Raw genomic sequence first — 24,465 nt, 5'->3', positions numbered from 1 at the left:
ATGATGTGTAGTAATGGTCAAAACAAGCCCTCTAATGGAGAAAATGCTCTCACCATCCCCTTGAACTGTGGTAATCAGATGTCCATCCAAGAAGACATCAACATTGGACAGATATGAGGAGGGTCCCCGATCCACCACCACTTCGTTGAGGACCTGCAGTACAACAGTAAACATCAGGAGAAAAGGTAGACATCCAACTTTACGCAAAGAAAGAAGGAACTATGGAGTGCATGTAGGGGAAATGACAAGATCCTCTCAGGAACCCGTCGTGGAAAGACTAGAGAACAGCCAGTGAGAAATAAGACGAGCTAGACATGCTGTTTAATCTGCCCGGGCCCCAAGTAGTCTTACAACAAGTCCCAAATTACGCCTACAGCACCTGTGTCTCAGAGGGAAATTTGCTCAAGCACTTAACAGATGGATTTTTTATATTTATTATGTTGGTCAGTATAATGCAAATAAATAAATAAGGGCAGACACAGGCAAGCTGCACTGTATATTTTACAGTCAAAAAGCTAGAAAAATATTAAACTAGCTAAGGAAAAACGGAAGCATCAAAATTGGCAACAAAAAAAGAAATGTTACTAATGTGCAGACAATATACCCCGTATCAGAGTGACTGAGCACAAAGAGAGTGAAGAAGCAGTATTCCTGCACCCGAATTTACGTATTGTGTGGCAAGGCATAATTTCAGGCTGCGAGGATTCCCTGATATTCTGATTTATAGCCTAAGAAATAGGTAAATACCATGGGAATCAAGACTTTCCGGATAGGGTACAAACAGTAATTGCTCATTTTTCTGCCGCTTTTCCACCCGCACAATTCCCCTGCGTACCCTGGTGGAATGTCTGAGGGATGGTGATGAGGTTCGGTATTACTGCAGGAATATCGCTTTTCCCCACTGCCTTTGCAATCCAGATCAATCCACTAACTTCTGTTACCGATTTAACTGGTTTTACCACCCTCCCAACGAGGGCCTTAATGTGTGTTTTTTTTTTTATTGGAACTATATGCATGTAGTGCGGTACACTTGAAGTGTGCTAGCAACAGATGGGAGGCATTTGCTATTAAAGTGGTAGACATAGCCATAGCTCAGGGTATGCAGGACTGACAAAGCTGTAGATGTCTGAATACAATGCTAATATTACGTCTTTATATATATATCGAAATAAATAATATTATTTTGAAACTCGTGCTGTACAGGCATTTACAAGCAGAGTAGTAGGGATAGTCACAGTTCAGACCACATGTATTTATTTAACAAAGCTGTGGAGGCATTCGCTACTGGACCAGGAGGTTTAGCTACAGTTCAGGACATGGGTATTTCACAAAGGTTTGGAAACATTTACTATGGAATTGTAGGGTTAGCCACAGTTGAGGAAATAGGTATTTGAGAAAGGATTTGAAACATTTACAAACACAAACGTAGGGATAACCGAATTGCAGAGCAAAGGTCTTTGGCAAACATGTGGAGGTATTTACTAAAGGAATAACAAGGTGAGCTGCACTTCGGAACAAAAGAATGTGGCGGTGCTGTGTAGACCATTTCCACTATTTAAATTGAATGGGAAACAGCTCAGGGATGAGGAGTCTCAGCATAGTGGTGTTTGGAAATCTGAAGGAGAGTAGCAGCTCAGGAGAGAGGTGCCTTAGAGACTTTTGCTTTGGGAATAACTGATGGAAGTGCAAGACCTGTCAGAGCTGACTTGGAAGCTGACTTGGAAGTGGAGGGTACTAATTCTGTAGTGATTGTCATTACAACAGTAATCCTGTTCCGTACAACAGGGACCATAGGTTCAGACATTTGGTATATGTGCTTGGATGGGGAGCCAATAGACAAAACTATTACCTAAGGGATTATGACTGAATGCTTATAAATCAAACTCCCCCCACCCCTCCCTAAACTTTAAACTGTACTCATTATGGGAGTGGAAGGGGAAAAAGTTCTGTGGTTGGTACTCGTTGTAGGTAGTGGAGTGAGAACAACAAGCAAGTATAGGTGTAAAGGAGCAGCAGATCACAGCAGCTATGTCTTGGCAGAGTTGTGTGGGTACTGGGTGGGAAAGAAGCACTTAAGGGTATCTGCATCCAGAAAAACTGTGTGGGAACAGATGTGGTGGGAGCAGCTCAGGGGAACAGTGTATTGGCAGTGCTGTGCAGCAAAAGGAGCGATAGAAGCGGTTTTGTCTTGGCATAGCTTCATGGTTGCTGGGGGAAGGGCATCAATTTAGAACGACTGTGCTTTGGCAGAGCTGTGTAGCAAACTGGAGGGAAAGGAGCTATGCAAGACAGATATGCCTTGATTGAGTTGTATATGTTAAATTGAGGAGTTTTGAGTATCAGCAAAGTTGTTCTCAGAATTAATTAATAGAACACAGAGGCAGTCACCATTCAGGGTGGAGGTGCACTTAAAGAGCTCTGTGCTAGCTTCCTACACTCAAAATCACTTACTCCAGAGAAGAGCTGCTATGATGTTTAAATTGTTTACTCTGCATATTGAGGAGAGCTGTACTCTCTGAATCTTGGCAGTAAATGTAAAATTTAGGTTACTCTCAAAAACCCTATTCCTTTCCACAGTTGCTTCACAATCTTTTTGGAAACAAACCACTTGCTGCACTTATATGAACTTTAGTTTAGCATATCCATTACTTTGTTGTGGATGATTTTAGATAAATATTGAATAACTTCATAATGAACTTTAAGGTCTTGGAGGTGTTGAACTAAATGGTGAATTGTTTGATGCAGAGTGGTTTGTTGCTGAAAGGTCATTGTTTTAACAATGTGGTTAACCGTTTTCCCATTACTGTCACTTTCACCAGCAGTGAAGTGTAAGGGATTCATCTAGAGTTTGGCAGATGGGATACTCCATCAAAACATGGCAGTATCCCACTGTATTACATGTTCCATAGACTATAATATACTGCGGCTGACAAGAAATCCTACATGTTTGCCAGAGTATGCCATCTACCAAACTCTAAACAATGCCCTTAATTATAAATTGCAGTCAGCCCAAAATATCAGGGTAATTTCTCGCTGATAGAATTCACTTATTAAAAACAATATTTTCATTGTTGTATATTTAGAGGCAACAGCATTCTCCCAAAATAACCAACAACTGGGAGTTTACCCCATATTCAAATACAATGACTATTTCTGATAAGCACACTGACCTGATATTTTGTTATCTTACAAGGTTCTCGCTCCATGAAGTTGACCACGCCCAATCCATTCTCCTCTATGCCATTCTGGATCAACGACTTGTTATCCCTGGACTCCTTCACCACTTTAACCTTTAACCTGCTTCGAAGAACCAGTGCTGCATTGCCTAGTAGGCAAACGGTAAAGAAATGCATTTATGTCAAGATAAGAAAAGGACTTGCTACTCTGCACCAATTTCAATATTCTTTTGAACCTTATTCAGCATTGGATAGTATTTAGTTGAGTCCTTTCCAAAACATGCAATGGCAGACTATGTATATTAAGGCTACTCATAAGATGAAAATCTACTGATTTCTCTAACGATCAGTTAGCTGGTGATGTTCATACGATACTTCACAGACATGGTGAAATCTTCCTAAAAGGAGTCATTCATGTGGTCTACAAACAAAAAGCCTGATTTAGATCCTGGCGGAGGGATTACTCCGTCACTAACGGGATGGAATAATCCCTCCGCCAGGATCTAAATCGGGCACAAAGTGTGGTAGGCTGGTCATTAGAAGCAGCAGTTCCGCTATGGCTGCCCCAAACCACAAACCATTGGACTTAAGACCACTGGATGTGGAATGTGTGCAATCTTGATTGCATTACTAAATCTCTACAACCTACTTCCAGGGGCTTCGACATCTGGACTATCTGCGTTTAAAAAGAATAAAAACAATTAACTAAACCAAGTATTCCAATAAAAACAATTTACTAAACCAAGTATTCCAACCTATATTGTGAAATCTTGCCGCTCTGATAGAAAGACACACACGCTGTTAGAAAATGTGCCTCTTGTTAATTTAATCTGCATGCTATTAATGCTCCCAAATTCTGAAATTAAAAGAGTTTTAGCACAATATAAAAAAGGAAAACGTCAAGGCTGATCAATCATATTCCTTACCTTCGATTACCTGAGTAACTTGGGGTTGGAAGTTGTCAAAGTTAAAAGGAGTCAGAAATCCTAGGGATCCCAGGTGGAAGGCCATTACCGGAGGCACACTATTCTGTTCAGAGAAAATGTGGGAAAATACATTTACCAGAATTCACATATCACATCGTTGACAATCCTTTAACGTATTTCAGCTTTAATTTTCACAATCTCAGAATCACTCTGACAGTAATCAAAAAGCTGCAAATATTGCACCGGAGCAGCTTTGAGCCTCATCAAGAACACTTTGTAACCACTGAAGGCCACTTTTTCATGTAGCCATTGAGGACCATTACTGGTTGTAACCATTAAGATTCATTAATGCTTGGGCCATCAAATCTCATTCTAGTTGCTGTCACTGTGAAGCATTATTGCTTGGTGCTATTAACTTTAATGCTAAGAATTAATAATTAACATATCAAAAAGGAGGCCTTGTGCTTCATAATAGCGAGATATGTTTTAATCAATACTGTCTAGGCCAACTGAATTTCATTACTGACTGACAACATTACCACCCCAGGTCCCTCCTGTCCTCGTCCTATTCATCACTGATTGGAGATAACTATCTCCACGACGGAAAAAAGAACATGAGGAATGCTGGGGTACCCCCTCCCCACCCACTCTCTTTGGTAGGGCATAAGCTGTACTTACCCAGCATTCCACCTTTTCTTTTTTTCTGTCTTCTGACGGAGCGTGGACTTGAGGATGTTGTCCCTGCTGGGCTTGGGCGACTCTTGTTTCGGGTTTGCTACCTCCAGTCTGCTGGCTAACTGGGGCAGCGCCACTGTTGGGACTCTCGTGAGCCGCTGGGCGGGCCCTTGTTGGCATATATGATGGTCCCTTGTGGCTCCCTGGTGCGATCTGAGGTCCTCTTTCTGTGTCGTGGGGCTCTTTTTGGGGGCTGAAGTCTCCGCAGCATGGTCCTGTTCCAGGGACCTCCATTGCTGGCTGCCAGTGCAGTTTCTAGGTCTCTGGTGGCTGTTTCCTGTTTCTGTCTCCCGGCCGGCTGGCAGGCAGCCGGGAGCTGTGCTGAAGGAGCAGGCAGCATGCGGCTTGCCTCACTTCCTCCTTCGGTCGCTGGGGTTGCAGCGCATGCGCAGTTGGTGCGCTTCCAGCTTCCTGATCGGCTGCTCCTCGGGGAGGTGCCGCTCAGCGGTTTTCTTTCTTTTGGAGTTGTGCATAAGTCTCCATATTTGTGTCCTGTGACATCCAGAGGGATTTCCGGTCACAGCTAGCTCCCGATGCCATGCTGCAGCTTCAGTGTTGGTCACAGTCTGGTGGTGTTGAGTCCGGGGCTCGGCGGTTTCATCTATGTCATCCCGGGTGGAGTCTGGGTCATGTCCTCACTGCGGGGTCTTTTCCAGGGTTCTGTGTTGCTCTTTCTTTTGCCTCGGCTCGGCTGTGTTCCTCTTGCGGAGACAGCTGGTGTCTGCCAGGGCCTGTGCGTCCACCCTGTCCTCAACGGCATGCCCTGGGCTGGGGGTCGGTCCGTGACATGCACGCACCCCCTCTTCCCTCCTCCGTCAGACATCATCCCTGTGCGCTGGCAGGCCCACTTGCAATGGGTTGGATTTTTCTGCTCATGGGTGTTTCCCCTGTCTCCTGGGTGCTGCTTCGGGCTACCTTCTCGGTGGTGGTCGGTTCTGGTCGCACTCCTTCGGGCTGGATGGTGCAGGTTCTCAGTGGGGGTGGCTGTGGTGGTGCTCCTCCTTTTCTCTTTTCCCGGGTCGTGCTCCGTGATGCACGGGGTTTTCACCTTGTGTGTGACGGTTCAGGCGTTTTTGCTGGTTGTCCGGTGGTCACACTGGTCTGCACTGCATACTATCGTTCCTTTCCCTTTTCTGCAGTGGTTCCTGGGGTTCATCCCTTCCTTTTGTTGGTCGTGGTTCCTGTTCCTCCCTCATTGTGCGCTGCACTCTGGGGAGCAAGGGTCTGGATGTCTTGGTGTGTCTGCCCTCCTTTCCTTCTGGCTGTTCAGGCGCTGTTTCTCTTTCCGGCACTTGGTTGTGGGTTGCAGGCATGTCGGGTTTTGCTTTTCTTGTCATTTCCGGTGGTGTCCCTTGGGTGCTCCCATTTTCAGGCCCTCCTTCTGTGGTGCATGGGTTCTGTTCCCAGTTTGTGTTTCGCCATTCCTCTCTTGTACTTTCCTGGCGAATATATTTCCCTTGCAGGCCTGTGTGGCTCTCCCTTTTGTTTCCAGGCCCCAGTGGTGCGGTTGTGTTTTCCTGGTTCCTCACAGCGCTGTGAGGGGATCTGTTCAGCCCATCTCTGCACGTATTTTCCTTCTGGTTTTTGGGGGTTCCCTGTGGCGTCTTCCTCTGTGCCCCTGTTCCTTGCCCTTTGTGGTGCGGGTCCTTTCCTGGGTGTCATCTTGTGGTCTAGGCCGCTCATGCCTTGAAGGGTGTGTTCTACTCCAGGTGCGGTAGTCGCCATTTCTGGCTCTTGTTCCAGTTCAGTCTCTCTTTATCTCCCTTTTCGGTGCTTTTGGCTGAGGTGAGTGCTCTTGTCGGGGCTTTCAGCTGGGCCTCCCGGGCTGCTCTGGGTGCAGTCTCCGCTGCGCTCCTTGGGTGGGTTAGGCCTGGTTTGTGCAGGTTTGGGTTACCTACTGTGCTTGCCTTGGGCTGTTGGTTTCCCACTGCATTTTTTGGGGCCATCCAGTTGCCTGTTGATCTCTGTCCCGGCCTCTCCTGCTGTGTGTTGTGGCCTCTTCCCAGGTGTCTCTTTGGGCATTTCCCTCTTTTTGGTGGCTTTGCCCTGTCTTTTTCTTTTGCCCATCCCTTCTCCTGGCGAGGGAGGCTCGGTGGGTATGGTGTAATCCCTCTTGGTTTCTCTTTTCTGGACCGCTCTGTTGGGGCCTGTCTGGTGTTGCTTTGTTTGTGGTCTCTCTCCCCTCTGCTTGCTTCCCATGTGTCGCTGGCAGTGGGCTCTGAGCCTGTGTCCTATTCTTGGAGGTGTTTTTTTTTGCTGTTGGGGTGCATGTGGGGGGTAAAGTTTCCTGGGTGGTTCCCCTGCCTGGCCACATTGTTTTCTTTTTTGGTTGGGGGGGGAGGGGTCCTGAGGCCTTCCTTCACGGCTATGGTGCTTCTTTTTCCTTGCCCGTCATTAAGGGCTCGTTGCTGGCCCTTCCGCTTGGTGCTCTTCCCTTTCGTGGTCTCCTGCTGTTGGGGTGGTGTCCGCTTTGGTGTGAGGTGTAGAGTCTGGCTCCATTCTTCTGCCGGGTTGGCCGTTGTGCAGCTTGACAGCTATAGGCTTGTTTTTTGTCTGTCTCCCTTTTCTGGGTGAGTGTCATCCACTTGTTCTTCCCTGGGTGCTGTGAGGCTCTTCCTGGTGCAGTGGCTGAGCGGGATCCATTTTCTTCCTATGCCTCTGTGTCAGTTCCCAGTCTCTGCCGCATTTGCTCCTGAGGGTGGTGGTTCCGCTGGGGGTGGCCCTCCTTTTCCAGCGTGTCTTTTGTGTCTTTCTTTGGTCCCTTGGCTCATTTTGGGATGTGGTTCCTTGGCCTGGTACCTGTTGGTCTCTGTTTATGGCTCGGCCTTTGGTTGCGGCCGATGGTCCCATGGTTTTTCACCCATGGTTGGTGCTTCCTTTTTGGGGTCTGGCTCAGGGGTTTCTTGGCCTGGGCCCTGTTCCTCCAGCAGGTTTCTCTCCTCTCCCCTTGTGGGTTCTTCAGTTGTCTCAGCTTGGGGCTTTTTCTCATTTTTTCTGGTTTGTCCGGCGCCTTTGCGGCTCTTGTTGTGTCTCCTTGGGCTTTTTTCTGTGGCTGGGGTTGGCCTCCGTCCCGCCCCTTGTCCCCCCTATGGTTGCCTCTTCCTTGTCATAGGAGGTCTACTTCAGGGCTATTTCCTGTCACACCCGCTGGACCTGTCGTTGGGCCTTCTTTTGGATGCCGTTGGTGCTGCTGCTCATGTTGGCGGGCTGGCTTTGTTCCGCTCTAGTGGGTTCCCTCGGGTGGTGCATCTTTTGTGGTGTGCTCAGCCTCCCGGGTGTCAGCCTTTTTTGGGTCATTCGGGTGCTGTGAGTTTCCAGTTTCCTCTCTTCTTCTTACTTGGCTTGTGGGAGCAGGGGTGTGTGGTTGCTGTTGTTTCCTGTCTCCAGGGTCTGCCTCCCCTCCTGTGCCTGTTGTACATGGGGGTTCCGTGGAGGGCCCAGATGGTCCTCTGGCCCTGGTGTGAGTGGTGCTTCTTGCCACTGGTGGCATTGTTTTCCTGTTTCTGCTTTGCTTTCGGGTCGTGCACTGGTTGGTGCTTGCTTGTTCCTGGTTTGCTCCTGTGGTCCTGGTTTGGCATTTCTCAGGGGTTGCCTGTAGGTGCCCTTGGCTGCTTCCCTTTCCTTTCCACTCTGGCTCTGTGGCTGCTCTCTGTCTGGTCTTAGTATGGCATGGGCTGCGATGCTGTGGCCTTCCTTGGCTTTTGGCAGTGTCTTTGCGTTTTGGTCTGCTGCCTGTTGGTTTCGGCTCCTGTGTGTATCTGGCGGTGGCTGCTATTCCACTTTTCTCCTTTTCCGGATTCCCTTGGTTGGCCCTCAGTTTGGTTGGGCGGCTCAGGTTCTGCGTGGCTGTGGGCTGGGGTGCCCTTATTGTTTTTTGTTTTTTCTGGCTTTTGTTGGATCGGCTTCTGCGATTGGTATTGTCTGTTCCCCTTCTTGTGCCTTGCTGCGCTGCTGGAGGTGCTTCCTTTGCTCCTGTGGTCTGGCGCTGTTGCTTCCTTTCTGGTTAGCGCTCTGCCTTGGGTTCGCCTGGGTTTTTCACAGTTGGGTTTGTTTGGTTTCTCCCTCTCTACTTGTTTGGGGTACTGTGTTGTTTCTTCGTATCCCTTCTTGTGGTTTTTGTTGAGTCTGTTTGGTTCTCAGAAGGCTGGCTTTTGCTTGCTTGGGTATTCTCCATTTTGTGATGAATGGGACGAGGGCAGGAGGGACCTGGGCGTAATGTTCTATTACTTACTAGTAATCTTCATTACTCCTGGTCCTGTTGTCCTCGTCCCATTCATCACTCAACTCCCACCCTCCCGAGCCTCCGGCCTTCTGTTGGGGCTTGGTATTGAAGGTGGAATACTGGGTAAGTACAGCTTATGTACTACCAAAGGGAGGGGGTATCCCAGCATTACTCATGTGTTTTTCTTTTTTTGTGGAGATAGTTATCTCCAATTAGTGATGAATGGGACGAGGACAACAGGACCAGGAGTAATTAAGATTACCAGTAAGCAACAGAACATTCATGGGTGTCATTGCTACCAGAGGGCTTTAATGATCATTATTTCCTGTTGACGATGCCTGGGGTCATAAATGCTCAAAGTGCCCCAGATCCATAAAAGATCATTCCTGTAGTAGGCCATTACAATTCTTTCCAGCTGAGGCTAACAGTGGTTATCCATGCATCAGGTCATTAAGGCTCATTCCGAGCGAGTGGTGGGCATTTCTCCTAACTGGGGCCAGTGCCCACTGAAATCAGGCAATGGTCCTCTGAAGCCTCAAGAATGAATTAGAAAAAACAGCAACGTTCACAGGAAAAACTTTGATTAAGGTTAATTTAAAGGCTGCTAGCAGATGAATAGTGACTGCAAGAAAACGTCAAAAGACAGGATAAACAACAATTGAGGTAGAAAGGGAGAGACAGTGTGAGAGAAATAGGAGAGACTGGGAAGGAAAGATTATAGATAATTGCCCAGCATGTATTCTAATGCATTTATGTATATTATATTTATATTGATTCTGTGGAAAGTTTTTGATAACATGATTAAAAACAAGAAGGTCAAAGGTTGGGAGGTTCAAAAGCCCCCAACACCACCAAAATAGCAAGATGGGCATGGCATGATTTTACACAGTCCAGCCCTTACTCCAAGTGGTCTACATCTATTGCATCCCATAAACAAAAGCACAGATCGGCGCAATATTTGCTGGGAGTGCTAAATATCATCTATTAAATGAAATACTATATAAGGAATATAGGGCCATATGTACGAACACTTTTTCCCATAGACACAGAATGGGTAAAAACCTTTGATACATCTGGCCCTTGGTATCTTCCACGAGAAACTGTACTTATCGGACTATACAGCAGAATATTTTAACCCAATATATTTTGGTAAATTTGAGCTGCTGAAATTCACCAGGAGAACCTGCTGAGGTGACGCAGTTATCGTCGTGCTCAGAATTCTGATCCCTGCGCGAACCTCCCACTAGTAATCTTCGTCTGTGTACTGTTGATAATACATGCAGGTATCCAATAGATAAGGAAAACAAACTATTTCAACGACATTTGTTGAAACATGCAGGCAGATTATTTTGCTGTGTCATTCAGGAATAACTGAGAACTGTATTCCGGTAATTATTACGTGCAAGGCAGCAGGTGGGTGTTTGTAAACAGATACAGTGCAAGCTAACTTGTGTGCTGTAACTGGAGCTTCGCTTTCATTGGATGTATAATTAATTGGACATCACGTCTCCCTGGCAATACTACTTTCCTGGTCGGTGTGCTCGTTACTGTTAGAAGCATTTTTCTGTTTTTGCAGAACTATTAGGCATGCCTCGTCAATCAACTGAATAACACAACGAAAGTAGATTATTTGTAAAAGGTGGGTTTACTACTGATATATATATAAAACAGAGGTCAGCAAGACACTATGCTACTGTGAGAGATCTTCAAATTAAAAAGCAAGGAATATATTTCCAGCTTTTGAAAACTGTCAATTTCAAGCCCTCTACATCATCTGTGGCACTGCGAAGTAGACTATATTCAGTGATACCGACAATATCATCAGCGTCACCACAAATTAGACTATATTCAGTGCTACAGATATCATCTGTGGCACCACAAAGTCAACTATCTTCAATGCTGCTGATGATGTACTACGTTGGCAGAGAAAAGAGGGCATGGTACTGTTACCCTAACCACCAACCCTTAGTCTAGGGGTCCCGGAGGCCCCCAAGGGCTAAAAAGCGTTGTATTTTTAATTCACAGCAAAAATTGCGAATATTCGCATATTTACCCATGGTTTAAAAAAAATTTTTTTTTTTAAAAACAGCAAACACGGTTTCCTGCGCTTGCTCTTTATTTTGTCCCCGTGGGACACGCTCCCGGGGACATCCACAAAATATAGGAGGGGGGCGCAGGGGCCCTCCTCCTTGGACTTATCAAAACCCCAGGGAATGCTACCTCCCCGGGACAATGCATGTTAAATCTATGAGTGGGGCCTGTGCCGATGACCATGCACGGAGGTGGTTATATTAACGTATAGTAATTAAAATAATTTGTGTTAAAAAAAAATACAAATTCAAAAAAAAAAAACCAAAAAGAAAAGGTTACAGGGACGTTATAGTTGGGGAAATATATTTTTAAAACGATAGCAAATCACTTAAAAACAAAGGTTACTGGGATGTTATAGCTTTAAAAGTACAAAACCACAGAAATTCACCTGTTATAGTCATGGTTATTTCAAGTCACTATAACTTGTGCCCTAAGATAACTATAACTCATGCCCTAGCCATGCACTGCTAATTATCCCAGATACTACAGCACTCATATGAAATTCTTGATAATATCACCGTAACACTTGTTGTAAAATTATTCATAAATAAACTGTGCATGGCGGGAGTTATAGTTACCTTAGAGCATAAGTTATAATTACTTGAAATAACTAACTATAACAAGTGAATTTTCATGGTTTTGTACGTTTTAAATGTGAGCCTAACTATAAAGTCGATGTAACCTTTGCTTGTATATATATATATATATACATATATATATATACATACATACATACATGTCCAAACCAAGCAGCTCCACTACAGAGCCAGGGGCACTCTTGGATTCCACTTCTTCACCCCAGCATGACGCGTTTCGGCGATGTGCCTTCTTCAGATGCCAGTAATTACAGGACACACGTTCACAAGTTTTTTAATGTTTTTATTCCTCCTTTAATTCACTCATGATTACAAACAGACTTCATTTCCCATATTGCACCAAGCTGGATATGTTACCAATCTGATTTTTCTTAATTGTTTTTACACAGTCCCAATCATATTTTCTCTCAGTCGATTGTAGCACAAAGAACATTTTGGTTTTGGACACTTAGCTGTACTGTAATGGCCAGTGCATTCCCAGCCTCCATCTCTCTCTTACTCAAATTTCAAAACGTGCGTGTGTCCCTATATCTGTAGTTCTAATGATCCATTTCACCGTGCCACATCTCACCCCTGAGACTCCTCACACAGCCTGGAAAAGCTGATTATTGTAATCTGCACCACTTCATGTAAGTCAGGTCCTGTCTCTGCAGTAGGCATGTGTTTGAAAAGGGGACAATGGCAGTTCAGGTAGCAAACAAAAGTACATTCACCCAAATGCTGCTCATTGTTACCGAACTCTATCAGGAGTATCCCACTTGGGAATGATTGAACAATGAAGGTGACTTAAATGATTTATTTATTTTAAAGAACTGTAAAATTACTTGTGAAATGTGGTTGAAATGCACATGAAATGGAGATTGTACCTATTTAAGGAAGTAAAAACAGATGAGTATTTTTACCATTTTGGTTGTATCATCACATGTACCAAATTATTTAAATTGATTGTATCACAGCGTTTCAACCAGTTGACAAAGGCTAACTTAATAGCCGAAACGCATCCTGAAGTGAATTAAAGCCATGATCCTCAAACTAGTGGGCCGGTTTTCCCTGTATTAGAGGAAGAAGTGGTTATATATCTATCTATATATATATATACACACACACACACATATATATATTCACTGAAAAAAAACAAAAGTTACAGGGACTTTATAGTTAGGCTGACGTTTTACCCATACAAAACCATAGAAATTCAGCAGTTATAGTTATATTCATAGTTATACTTATGTTAAGGAACTATAACTTGTTGCCCAAAGTTACTTTCTGACACAAGTTATAGTTTCTTCTGATAAGTATAACTTTAAGTATAACTATAACTGCTGAATTTCATGGTTTTGTATGGGTAAAACATCATCCAAACTATAACGTCACTGTAACCATTGTTTTTTCAGTGACCTTCTAAGGTTTTTGTAATGCACAGGTTAATATTTCTGTCACGTTGTGGCCAGCCAAACAGGGCTTTGCTTTTCCCCTGGATTCGAGGAAGATTTGAGGAGGATTCGAGGATCCATGGTTTAGTGGAAAAAAAGGGCAATTTTGTTGCCCATGAGGGATACCTAAGAGCCCCTCCATGTGTCCTATGGGATCAGGATACCTGTATCCTGGCTCTTTATATGTTTTTAAACTGTTTCTTTTCCCCACTCTTGAGGTAATACGGGAAACAAAATGGTGGCTGCAACTTTTCTGTCAGGTTGCGGGCCAGACTATCAAGGCCTTGCTTTTCCTCCAAATCCACAGAGGATCTGCGTCCCTATATATACAAATTTAGTTTTCATTCAATACCTAGAAGACTTCCAAATAGATTTACACCAAACCACAAAAAGGGCACTTTCAGGACCAAGGGTAAGCCTTCTGCCAAATTTGGTGTAAATCTGAACAGCAGTTCGAGCTGTAGTCGTGTTCAAAATCCCCATAGAAATTAACATGGGGAAAATGCATTTTCCCCTTCTTCTCAGCCCCCACTTGATGGATCACCCCAAAACTTTCCGGACAGCAACATTAGTGAGCCTCACATTTATGGGGAACATTTTGTGAAGATTCATTAAGTTTTGGGCAGATCCGTCAAGGGTGGGCCGAAAAAAAGGCGGGTCACAAAAGGACAAAGGCCATCCTCAGCATGAGGCTGGGTGGTTAGGGGAGATGGCTGCAGGGATGGACCGCAGGCCAGGCCCTGCGGCCAACCCCCCGCCGCACACGACCTTTGGGCTGGGTGATTATAGGGGGTTGGCTGCAGGGCCTGGCCTCAGGTGGTGGTTGGATTAATTTATAGTAATTAAAAAAAACTACAGAAATTAATTGAAAACAACAAAGGTTACAGGGACGTTATAGTTAGGAAACAGAATTTAAAAAAACCTTAAAAATTCACTTAAAAAAACCCAAATGTTATAGGGATGTTACAGTTGGGTTCTGAATTTACTCGGACAAACCCACAGAAATTCAGCAGTTATAGTTAGTTACTTCAAGTAACAATAATGTGAGGCCTAAGGGAACTATATCTCGTGCCCTCGCCAGGCACTGCTAATTACCCTAGATATTACAGCACTTATGACAACTTTTATAACGTCAATAAAATTATCAATGAAACAGCAGTCAAATTATTGAACAAAAAAACTGTGCATGGCAGGGGCGCGCGTTATAGTTACTTTAGGTCGCAAGTTATATAACTAACTATAAATGCTGATTTTCTGTGGTTTTGTGAAAGTAAATTCAAAGCCCAACTATAACGTCCCTGTAACCTTTGTTTTTTTAAGTGCATGTATATATATATATATAAATATATATATATATATATAAATAATCACCTTGCCACCCAAAAATCCCTACCCACCCTAAAACCCCATTAGCACCCAAAAACCCACATCCACCCTAGGCCCAAAAAACACTTGCCACCCCAAATCCTAAAACCCCCATTCCATCCAAAAATACAAACCCACCCTAAACCCTAAAAATGTCCTTACCATCCAAAAATCCATACCCACCCTAAAAATGCCCACCCAAAAACCCATACTCACCCTGAATCCTAAAAAGCCCAACCACCCAAAAATCCATATCCGCCCTAAACCCTAAAAATGCCCTTACTACCCAAAAATCCATAACCGCCCTAAACCCTAAAAATGCCCTTACTACCCAAAAATCCATATCCACACTAAACTCCCTTACGTCCCAAAAACCCATATCCACCCTAAAAACATCCTTACCACCAAACAAATCCCATACCCACCCTAACACCTAAAAATATCCTTACCACCCCAAAACTCATACACACTGTAAAAAAACTTAAAAACCCCTTACCACCGAAAAAAAACATACCCACCCTAAAACCTGCGTAAAAATGCCCTTAGCACCCAAAAACCTATACGTACCTTAACCACTAAACCCTTTACCACAGAAAAACCCATTACCATTTACTTTTATCCACTCTAAACCCTAAAATCGATCTTTCCCTAATATATATATATATATATATATATATATATATAGAGAGAGAGAGAGAGAGAGAGCACTCAATACTTATCTGTAAAACCTTTACCACACATGTGACTTTACTATTCATGCATTTACAAAAATAATAAAAAAAAATACTTACCTTTAAAATCTTGACTATGCGTATGCTAGTCATGCCTTTAAGTCGAAGTTCGTTGTAAAGGCATGCGTGGTAAAGGATTCGTGGTAAAGGTTTCCTGGGAATGGTCATGCGTGGGAATGGTCATTCGTGGTTAGGCCTGCGTTGTAATGGCGGTTTCCCGCCAGGCTGTTGCTAAAGATCAGCTGCACATTTACTGCCCCTCAGAAATGGGGTTATTGCAGGCACTCAAACAGTGACACCTCTGCGTCTGAGATAAGACAGAATCTGAAGACATCCAAGGTGCACCACGTTATCCTCTTAGGCAATTACACTGAAAACACAATGCACAAGACTTACATAAGCCCTGGCTTCTGCTTTACTACTCTTCCACAGTCCGTTCTGAATTCATTTACCATTTTGTCTTTGCCAGTTCTCGGAGGCTGTGTGCAAGAATAGGAATGCGATCTCCACAACACTAGATAATGCCATTGAAATAACAAGTTAAGCATTTGCAAAGCATCCCATCCTGTAAATTACACCTCCTCCTCATATGAAAACAGTTCTCCTGCTCTCTGTACAATCAGGTGTCCACTGTTTCACTATTCAGTTAAAAAAATCTTCCACCCAAACATTAATTTCTCGGGCAAAAACAAACAGAAAGCATTATAATGAATTCGTATTTTCTGATTTTACAACTTCAGGGCACACACCTGGAAAAGGGAAGATGCATACAGTAAGGTCCCATCTCCTCCGAGGCAGATGATAAAATCAATTTGATCCGAGATATCATCGTAATCTGCATAACAGAATTTGAAAAATTTAATGTATTCTCTCTCACAAACAAGTAGCCAATTTTGGGTTTTCACACCAAAGCAATATTTCATTTATCTGTCTCATCACAAACATAAACTGTACATCATTCGAGAAAATACAAAAAAAAAACAAGGAAGGAAATGTCCTTGACACCACAAAGAGGACGTAGAGCTGAGATACAGTAAAGTACATATGTTTTTCGAAAGAGCTGCAACCTATTTCCTGACTTAATGGAAAATGTTAATCAAGTTTCCAAAAATTAAAAATATGGAATAAATTCTAACCTTCCCGGAACGTGCAAAATTTCTTCTTCACTGGTGCAAAACACTCATCGTTGATTATGGCTGGGTCTTCCAAAACCTTCTTCTCTACATAAACAACCATTCCTTTTGTCTAAAAACAGAATACAAAAGCAAAAGGTTGAATGGAAATGTCAGATGCTTGCTCTTTGCAAAAATAAAATCAACCTTTATTGACGCTTAGCCACAGCAATTCCCCCCTCAAACCAGGATTGGTATCCAGATCTTCTTAATGAACAAAATAGACCAACTCGGCTTCAGGAAGAACCACCACTACCCATAGAGGGCCGCTGTGGGTAAGTCCTACCCAGAAATAGGCGTACAAGGTGTGGAAGAGAGGCAATCAATGGGTGGGGCTCATCAGTAGGAAGAAAGACTTAAAAATGGAGTACCCAACCTCTTTTTTTCTGGATCCACTACCATCCAAGTCTTGGAACCTTGCTCCAACTGAATAGTAGCTTCTAATGGTACAACCAAACAACTAAAACATCAACAATGTTCAATGAATCCATTTCAGTTGCCCATGGCACAAATAATGTGACATGTCTTCAATATTCAAATTTGTGATTAACATCTAACAATGATTAGTACTTGTAAAAAGCCAATGGAACAAACATCATGTCTCCGGAGGACTTAAGTGATTTAAATTCAAAAGGGAGCAGCATTTAAATGTTGGAGTAACCAAATCCATAAAAATACAAATTTTACAGACCATGAATCATACCTAAATAAATGTCCAGATCTTGCTCGTGGAGCTATTTTGGAAGGTACCACTTTCAGCTTAGGCAATGTGAGCCTTCCTATAAATAGTTTTGTGTCAACCAGACTGTGTTATATCACATCTGTGAGTGAATAATACTCTTTTCATACATATCTATATTAGTCTATTTCACACAATGGATATCCTGCGCACTGCAAACCAGACACCTTGTGTTACATCATGGTTGATTGCAGCAAGAAGGTAGTTGTCTTTAGGATAAGATTTTGCACCTCTTGAGACCTCAAACCGCCCCAATTTACCAGAATAAACAGATTCTAGTGCTAAGCAAAAATGTTTGCTTAGAGTGCCCTTTGGGACATGCTCACATATTGGAGTTGTAATATATAATTGTAAATCTACAAACTTAACAGCGGTACAAAGCAGAGATCAACATGTTATAAAATGAAGATCAGCACCAGTAAATTTTCTTTGCTTTGTTACAATACAGACCATGCAAGCTACACTGTGACAAAGAAGGCTGAGAAAATGTGGTGTACAAACAGCACTCCACAACAACATTTGTGGATAAACACTAAGGCTCCATGGAAACATTCCTGTACTTTTCTTATTCTTTAAGGGCTGCTTGTTAAATACGTTAGGACAAAGTCATACAATGGCCTATTATATTTAAGTTTACACTTTAGGGTGTAAGCTAAGCCTTGTACCTATCAATGTAATGTTCTACAAGCTAGCACTAAAAGAGGGTTTAGTGCATACTTAATGAACTTTACGTTCTACTGGCTATGTCTTGGACCACGGATACTGGAGACTAGGGACATGATCCAGAGTTTAGCAGACGTAACAGTTTCTGTATGGATGGCGGAGTACATTATCTGTAGCATCCCGAGGGCACAACATCTAATAAAATTAGAGATGCCTGTCTGCTATTCGTCATCTCTATGCACTGAAAGAAACCAGTTATGGTCGGTTTTTTCAATGTACTACAATTATGGTGTATGGTCACTGTCAGATTTGACAGCCATCCACCAAACTATAGTTCATTTGTTCCTTTTGAAAAAAGAAACTCACACAGTGAGAGTTTGTTTTAAAAAATCAAAAAACCTAATGACCTCCACACCCTGGTAGCTTTCTCCTAGAATGTAGGAGCTACTACTGGAGAACTAGGGAAAAACAGGCATTACACCTTAAATAGGACAGGCAGTGTAATATCCCTTTTGATGGAGCCAAAGGGGGCTCCACTTATGGAATACTTAAGGTTTGCCTATCTCTAAATGAGGCTGGTGGACCGAGGATTTGGAGGACAGTGTACTCTGTTGCATTGGTGATGGAGTACCCTGTCTGCAGTACTATAAATTGGGGCCATTATGTGTAAACGAGACCATGCTACCTATCTGGCTAGGTGACCATGGACAATTATTCCCTTATTTCACAACAACAGACACAACTGCAAAATTGCCTGCCCTCTCTATTACATGCAACACCAAGAAACAGGACATAAACAATAGTTGTGTAAACTGACATTAACTACCCGTTGGAAATGGCCCTTTCTGCAGGGCTATCCCCAAACATTTTGCGTTTCTCCTCCTATTTTTCTGAACCTCTTTCTGTTGGCTTTAGGACTCTGGGTACTTTACCACTGCTAATCAGTGCTAAAGTGAATGTGCTCTCTCCCCCCTCTCGCTCGCTTGGTACGATTTGCTTACACCCATTTGGCCGATTAATTTACCTGTAAGTCCCTTGTTAAGTGGTATCCCATATACCCAGGGCCTGTAAATTAAATGCTATAGTGAGCCTGCAGCGCTGACTGCACCACCCATAGAAGTAGTCTTTCAAACCTGCCTCAGGCCTGCCACTGCAGGGCTTGCGTGCGCAGTTTACAAACTACTTGCCAAGGCCTACGCTCTCCTTTTACTACACCTAAGTCCCCCCCCCCTAATGTAGGCCCAGGTAGCCCTATGTGCAGGGTGCTGTGTATGGAAAAGGTAGGACATATATTTTTATGCTATACATGTCCAAGTAGAGACAAAGTGCCTATTTTATTTTTCACTACTGTGAGGGATACTCCTCTCATAAGTTGGCATTAGGAATTCCCTTATATGTTTTTAAGTGGTTATTTCTACTCTGAAAGGAGTATTGTTGGCATGTTTGGTATGTTTGGAATGGCAGTGAGAAATCCTGCTTGCTGGTGTAGTTGGATTTTGCATTAGTATTTTAGTAATGCCACTTTTAGAAAGTGGGCCTTTCTCTGTGCTTATAACTCTAGTGCTTTGCACCCTGACTCCAAGCCACGTCTAGGGCAGAGTGACAGTTACACTTTGTGGGAGAGCACCACAATCAGATGCCGTGCCCCACAGCCTGCTGAGGTCACCCCCATGTGGTTAACACCCTCCCCACAGAAGGAGTGAACCAGGTACTGCAAATAGGGCAGGAAATAGCCATACAGCCCAGTGGGCAGTTAAAGGTAACTAGTGTGCAGCCGAGAAGGACCAGGAAAGCCTCTCCAGCTCACGCTGGGCACTCTTCGTTGGAGGACACATAGACAAGTCACCACAACCTTTCTGGCGCTCTGCTTTCCCTGCTCCCGTGTCCAAAAGCATGCCATGGTCAGTCACTGAGGGGGATCCCTGCATGGAAACAGTGTCCCAGCGAATTACCGTAATAAATGTAAAAGGCGTGAAGGTACTCCGGCACCCTACATACTTTTCTAAATGCAAGTGTGTTCACTGAATTTTGGGGAATTACCATATAATGCCTAATGTGAGTGCAGGTGTGCTGCACCCTAAGTTCTGGTGGAGACATTTCAATTATTGTTACATGTGAGAATTCTTGTGTTTTAATGCTGCATTTTATGCCTGGAATACTGCAAATGTTTGTCATTTTGCATCTTCTAGAGTCACGAATAGCGAGCCCTACTTTAGTATTTAAACAGCGTGCACATTATTTATGAATAATGTTATTTTGGTCCATGTTCTCTGTACAATATATCCTATGCATATTTTTATACAATCCTGTGTGGAGTCTCTTTTGTGGTGTATTCGTTGTGTTACTGGTGTGAGTGTGTTGGGCAAACGCTTTGCACATTGCTTCTGGGGATACGCCTGACAGCTCTGTGCCAAGCTACCAGGGGGTGAGCACAGATTATCTTTTGTGTGTACCTTACTGCCCTGACTAGAGTGGTGAGTTCTATCTGGCTTAGGTGAGTACCCTAACAAACGAGAAACCCCATTTCTAACACTACCAATATCAATACATAGCAAAGAGAGCTCAGATCTTTAATTTTAAACAAATTGTGCAAATTGAAAGAAATGCTTTTCGTGTACCTCGGTAAGAAATATGCAGAGTTCCTTAAAGGGCTGCAAGAGGGTTGCATCCCTGATCTTCTTGATGACCAGAACACTCTTGGGAGGCTTGTTCCAAGTTAACCGTTGACTTGCTGGGTCCTGAATGTGCCTGCATAATAGAAAATGAAAGTAAGCTGAAAGTTCACAACTTTGTGAATAATGTGAAGACCAGATTGATATCAGGTATTTTAATCTGGGAAAAAAAGACGGAACAGTCTAGTGTGCTAAAATGCCACATGCATCTCAAATGGCATTACCCAGGCGTAGTAAAAGGCCAGAGCGGTCAGTGAGAAGCAGAACATCTTCCTAGTTGGAAAGGAACCTACTAAAACAAGGAAATGAGTGATTGTGGGAGACTGGGAAATAACCTGACAGACTTACTGGTAGAAAAAGTAATATGGGTGAAGAATGAAACCTCAATAAAACTTGAGCTGAACACTGTTTATGACCAGAATGGGAACACAATTTGACATTTGCACATACTAACTTTTATGACTGTTTTAAACTGTAACATGTCTCTCTGTTGCATTATCCATAGGTTTTCAGAAGACTAATCAGATGCTTTTTATCTCGTTTAGTTCTATGTTGTACATGAATAAGGCACACTGAGTGAGGCACATGTCTAGTGTTCTTTCATATCTAGAGCAAAATCCTAACATTCAGCCCATATCTTTATTTTCCTCCCATCAAGCACATAATTGACATTAGTTCTGGTTGCTGCTCTATTTACAAACTGAACCACTGATCCAAATGCAGGTCTTTGTGACTGTTTCCTAAACCCTAGTTATCTCACTAGTATTTTTAGAATGCTATGTCGTTCTCCTACAATGGAACACGCCCTTCCAGCAAACTAGCTAGAAAGTGGCTGTCTTCTGCAAGAAATATAACCAGTTCAAATGACCACCAGGCGCAGATTAATGCCAGGAAGTGTTTGAACATCCAGTGTGTAACTCATACTCCATGTCTCCAAGCAAACCTATTTCATTCTCTTTCAACAGAGACATACTGAGTAGGTGATATGGCCTAATGGACAGAGCTGCTGGTTTTGAACTGGGGAACGAGCCTGCGTTCAACATCTTATGATTGTTGGCAAATTACTTAAGATCCTGATGTATGAAGCTATTTATCAGTTACAAACCTTGCAATTCACTAAACCGCAGAGTTTGTAATTGCTAAATCGCTTTTTTTTAAATGCACTAAATTCATTTCGCGATTTGGAAAGTGCTTACCGAAGTGTAAAATGGGTTTAGAAATACATAACGAGTTGCAATTTGGAAGGGGAGTGTTTAGGGCATCTCTTCCAAACTGCATTTCGTAAAGCTATGTATCAAAGGTTTGCAACTGTAATTTTGATAGGTTGCCAACTCCTCTAGGGATGTGGTAACTGCTTCGGGAAAAGAAAGGGTAGTGGATCCCTTCCCCTATGTGAATGTTAAAAAAAAGGATAGGACAGTGGTCCTTGGGATGACTGCCAAATCTTAAACAAGTGTTTTTAAAAAAAGGTATTTTTTTTTCTTATAAGCAGATCCATTTCCTTTAAGGAAAACGAGCTACACTTAAAAATAAATCTTACTTTATTTAAACAGGCCATAGCAGCCCACTATCCCTGTTATAAAATTCAATCAAGGTGAGTCGCAATTTGTGATCCAGATCATTTCTACTGATTAGATAGGATGAATTGCCAGCTTCTCCGAGGGTGTGATTTTGTGAACCGGTCTGTTAGTGTGAAGGTTGTTTCACAAAGTCTCAGTCGGGTCACAAAAAGTTGGTGTGTGATTTGCAACCACTTTTTATACATCTGACCCCTGATCTCACCCTGCCTTTAAAAAAAAACAAGAATGTGTAATGTGATCTGTTGCTCATCTAAGGAGCTCTGATGTCCTTGGGCCAAGATTGTGCTATATAAAACTGCAAAAAAAGATACGGCACGTAACTTACAACCACCTTGGTATCAACGTCTGATACACTTTAACAAATATCAGCTTGCTTACCACTGCAAAGACCCTCAATACTTAATAGTCCAATTGTACAGAAACTCTTACTACAAATGTAATTCCCATCCCCAGTGACAAGCTAATACACCACAGAAAGAAGAAATTAATGTGCAGGGCTGTTAGAACGACACTGACAATGACACAGGCATGGCATCCAAAGAAACTCACTTAGATGATACAAACCATCTCAAACATATTCCATTCCATTTCCAAAGCCGTTATGTAGCCCACTGCTGCCTCCTTTCTCCCCTTTTTGTCAGCATTAGTATATATTTTTTAGGTTATTATGCAACTTTACAAATTACAGACCATTCACCTGGCTGACTATTTCAAAGCCTAAATGAAAAATAAACCATCCACAGAAATATAAAAAGTTAATCAACTGTTGGATCTTATGTGATATTACCCAGTGGTGCACAAGGGATCACAGAATACCACGCCTTCTGTTTTTGAAAAGAAGGGCTATCATACTTCGTCCAGCACAATCAATAGCATGGTGAAGTAAGTAGGTAAAACCTTCTTTGCTTCGGTTAGCTAAAACCTTTACAAATGAGGTAAAAAGAATACATTGAACAGTAATCAATATAGAAAAATATCACGATTCCTCGAATAAAATCTCGTACACAAATATAAAACGGCAAATAACTTAGCCACTGGAAGGGAAATTAGAAAATGTCTCTAGGGGACTGAGCGCCTACGCAAGTTGTACAATTCCCTCTTGCCGATTAATGAAAACAACTGTTTGTGGCTAAAATCTGCAAGGCTGTACTGAGAGCTTAGTGAGTGCAAATTAAATCTAAAACCACAAGTGGTTCTTAAACAAATATGCAGTTTTTAAGAGTTTGTAATGTAATCTTAAGCGCTACATTAAAGTTGGGAGAGACCGCGCACATCCGGACACTAGCATTGTGAAGTGACTTGGCTGCAAACTTCAAAGATCAGAAGACACGATTTGGATCACTCCACATTATCTTTATTTACAGTAATAATCAATATACTATACAAAAGAATGTAAATGACATTAACATTGCGAGGCATTAAATTGTTTTCCGTATCCTTCAGCTGGAATTAGCTCCCTGGATATAGGAGGAATTTATATAAGTCTTAAAAATAGGCTATTAATTCATCCGTCGTAGGGCAAAGAGCAGTTAATTTCATTAATTTTATACTGAGCGCGTGCACCAGTTTCTTAACCGGTCACTGGTGGAGAAGTTAATAACTGGTGGTCAAGTTAGAATCCTGTGATTTCCTGGCTGACTGATACCAACAGACTGGCCTTGAGCAGTGAAAAGGTCTCTTGCTATGCAAAAAAATGAGCCTGGGCATTCAAATATGAAACAAAATGTATTTTCTTAATTCCTTAGTTTCTATTAGGTGCACCACCACATTTCTACCTATGCACTGTAAAACTTTTTCATTCATAATTTTGAGCACAATTTTGTCAATTTAGCACATAATTTTGGATGTGTTTCACGACAGCTGCTTGGTTCATTAGACCAATACCATTGCTATTGTCTAACTGCTGTGTTTAATAATAATGTTTCCCAACCCCTGGCACGCCTGATACAATGTGATGCGCAGATTTGGGGCTGGCAGTGGGAGGGAGGCATTGAGGACAGCATTGCCCTTCATGAGGATGACGTTCTGCTCTTCCTCAGCGTCCCACAGGCCTGAGGACCCACATGCATTGAAATCTTCTGCCTTTATTAGAATGCCTCATGCCTGCAGGTTAATACCTGTATGTTCCTTCTGGTGGCGGTAACCGGAGAGGCTGTGGCACACTACTGGTGCCCTGACAACCCTGTTTGTTGGAACTCCTTCATGTATCTGGGATTCATATTTCACATCTTCCGAAATTGGCATGGTCCCTTAACTTCCAACCTCTTGCCAGAGCCCTGGAAAGGAACTTACGTAGATGGAGTCGCCTGCCCCTTCAACCCAATGCGATGCTTTGCAATCTTTAAAATGTTGTGCCTTCCCCAG

The 24,465-nt window shown here is 42.9% G+C and overlaps 1 protein-coding gene across 5 annotated transcripts in view; it reads right to left on the bottom strand.

The window, feature by feature from the left end:
• Positions 1-24,465, bottom strand: part of NADK (NAD kinase) — a 417,957-nt gene that overhangs the window by 45,695 nt on the left and 347,797 nt on the right. For all 5 annotated transcript variants that reach the window (XM_069241012.1, XM_069241013.1, XM_069241015.1 and 2 more), the window contains 6 exons: positions 20,468-20,597; positions 16,412-16,520; positions 16,025-16,110; positions 4,103-4,205; positions 3,171-3,325; positions 54-153 (listed from right to left, as the gene is read on the bottom strand). In XM_069241012.1, the coding sequence (XP_069097113.1) occupies positions 54-153; positions 3,171-3,325; positions 4,103-4,205; positions 16,025-16,110; positions 16,412-16,520; positions 20,468-20,597 (683 nt within the window). The remainder of the gene's footprint in view (positions 1-53; positions 154-3,170; positions 3,326-4,102; positions 4,206-16,024; positions 16,111-16,411; positions 16,521-20,467; positions 20,598-24,465) is intronic.

The sequence above is a fragment of the Pleurodeles waltl genome, chromosome 6, assembly GCF_031143425.1.
Source record: "Pleurodeles waltl isolate 20211129_DDA chromosome 6, aPleWal1.hap1.20221129, whole genome shotgun sequence".
NCBI lineage: Eukaryota > Metazoa > Chordata > Amphibia > Caudata > Salamandridae > Pleurodeles > Pleurodeles waltl.
Note: the sequence above shows the minus strand (reverse complement) of the source record. Positions and strands in the feature narration are given on the sequence as shown.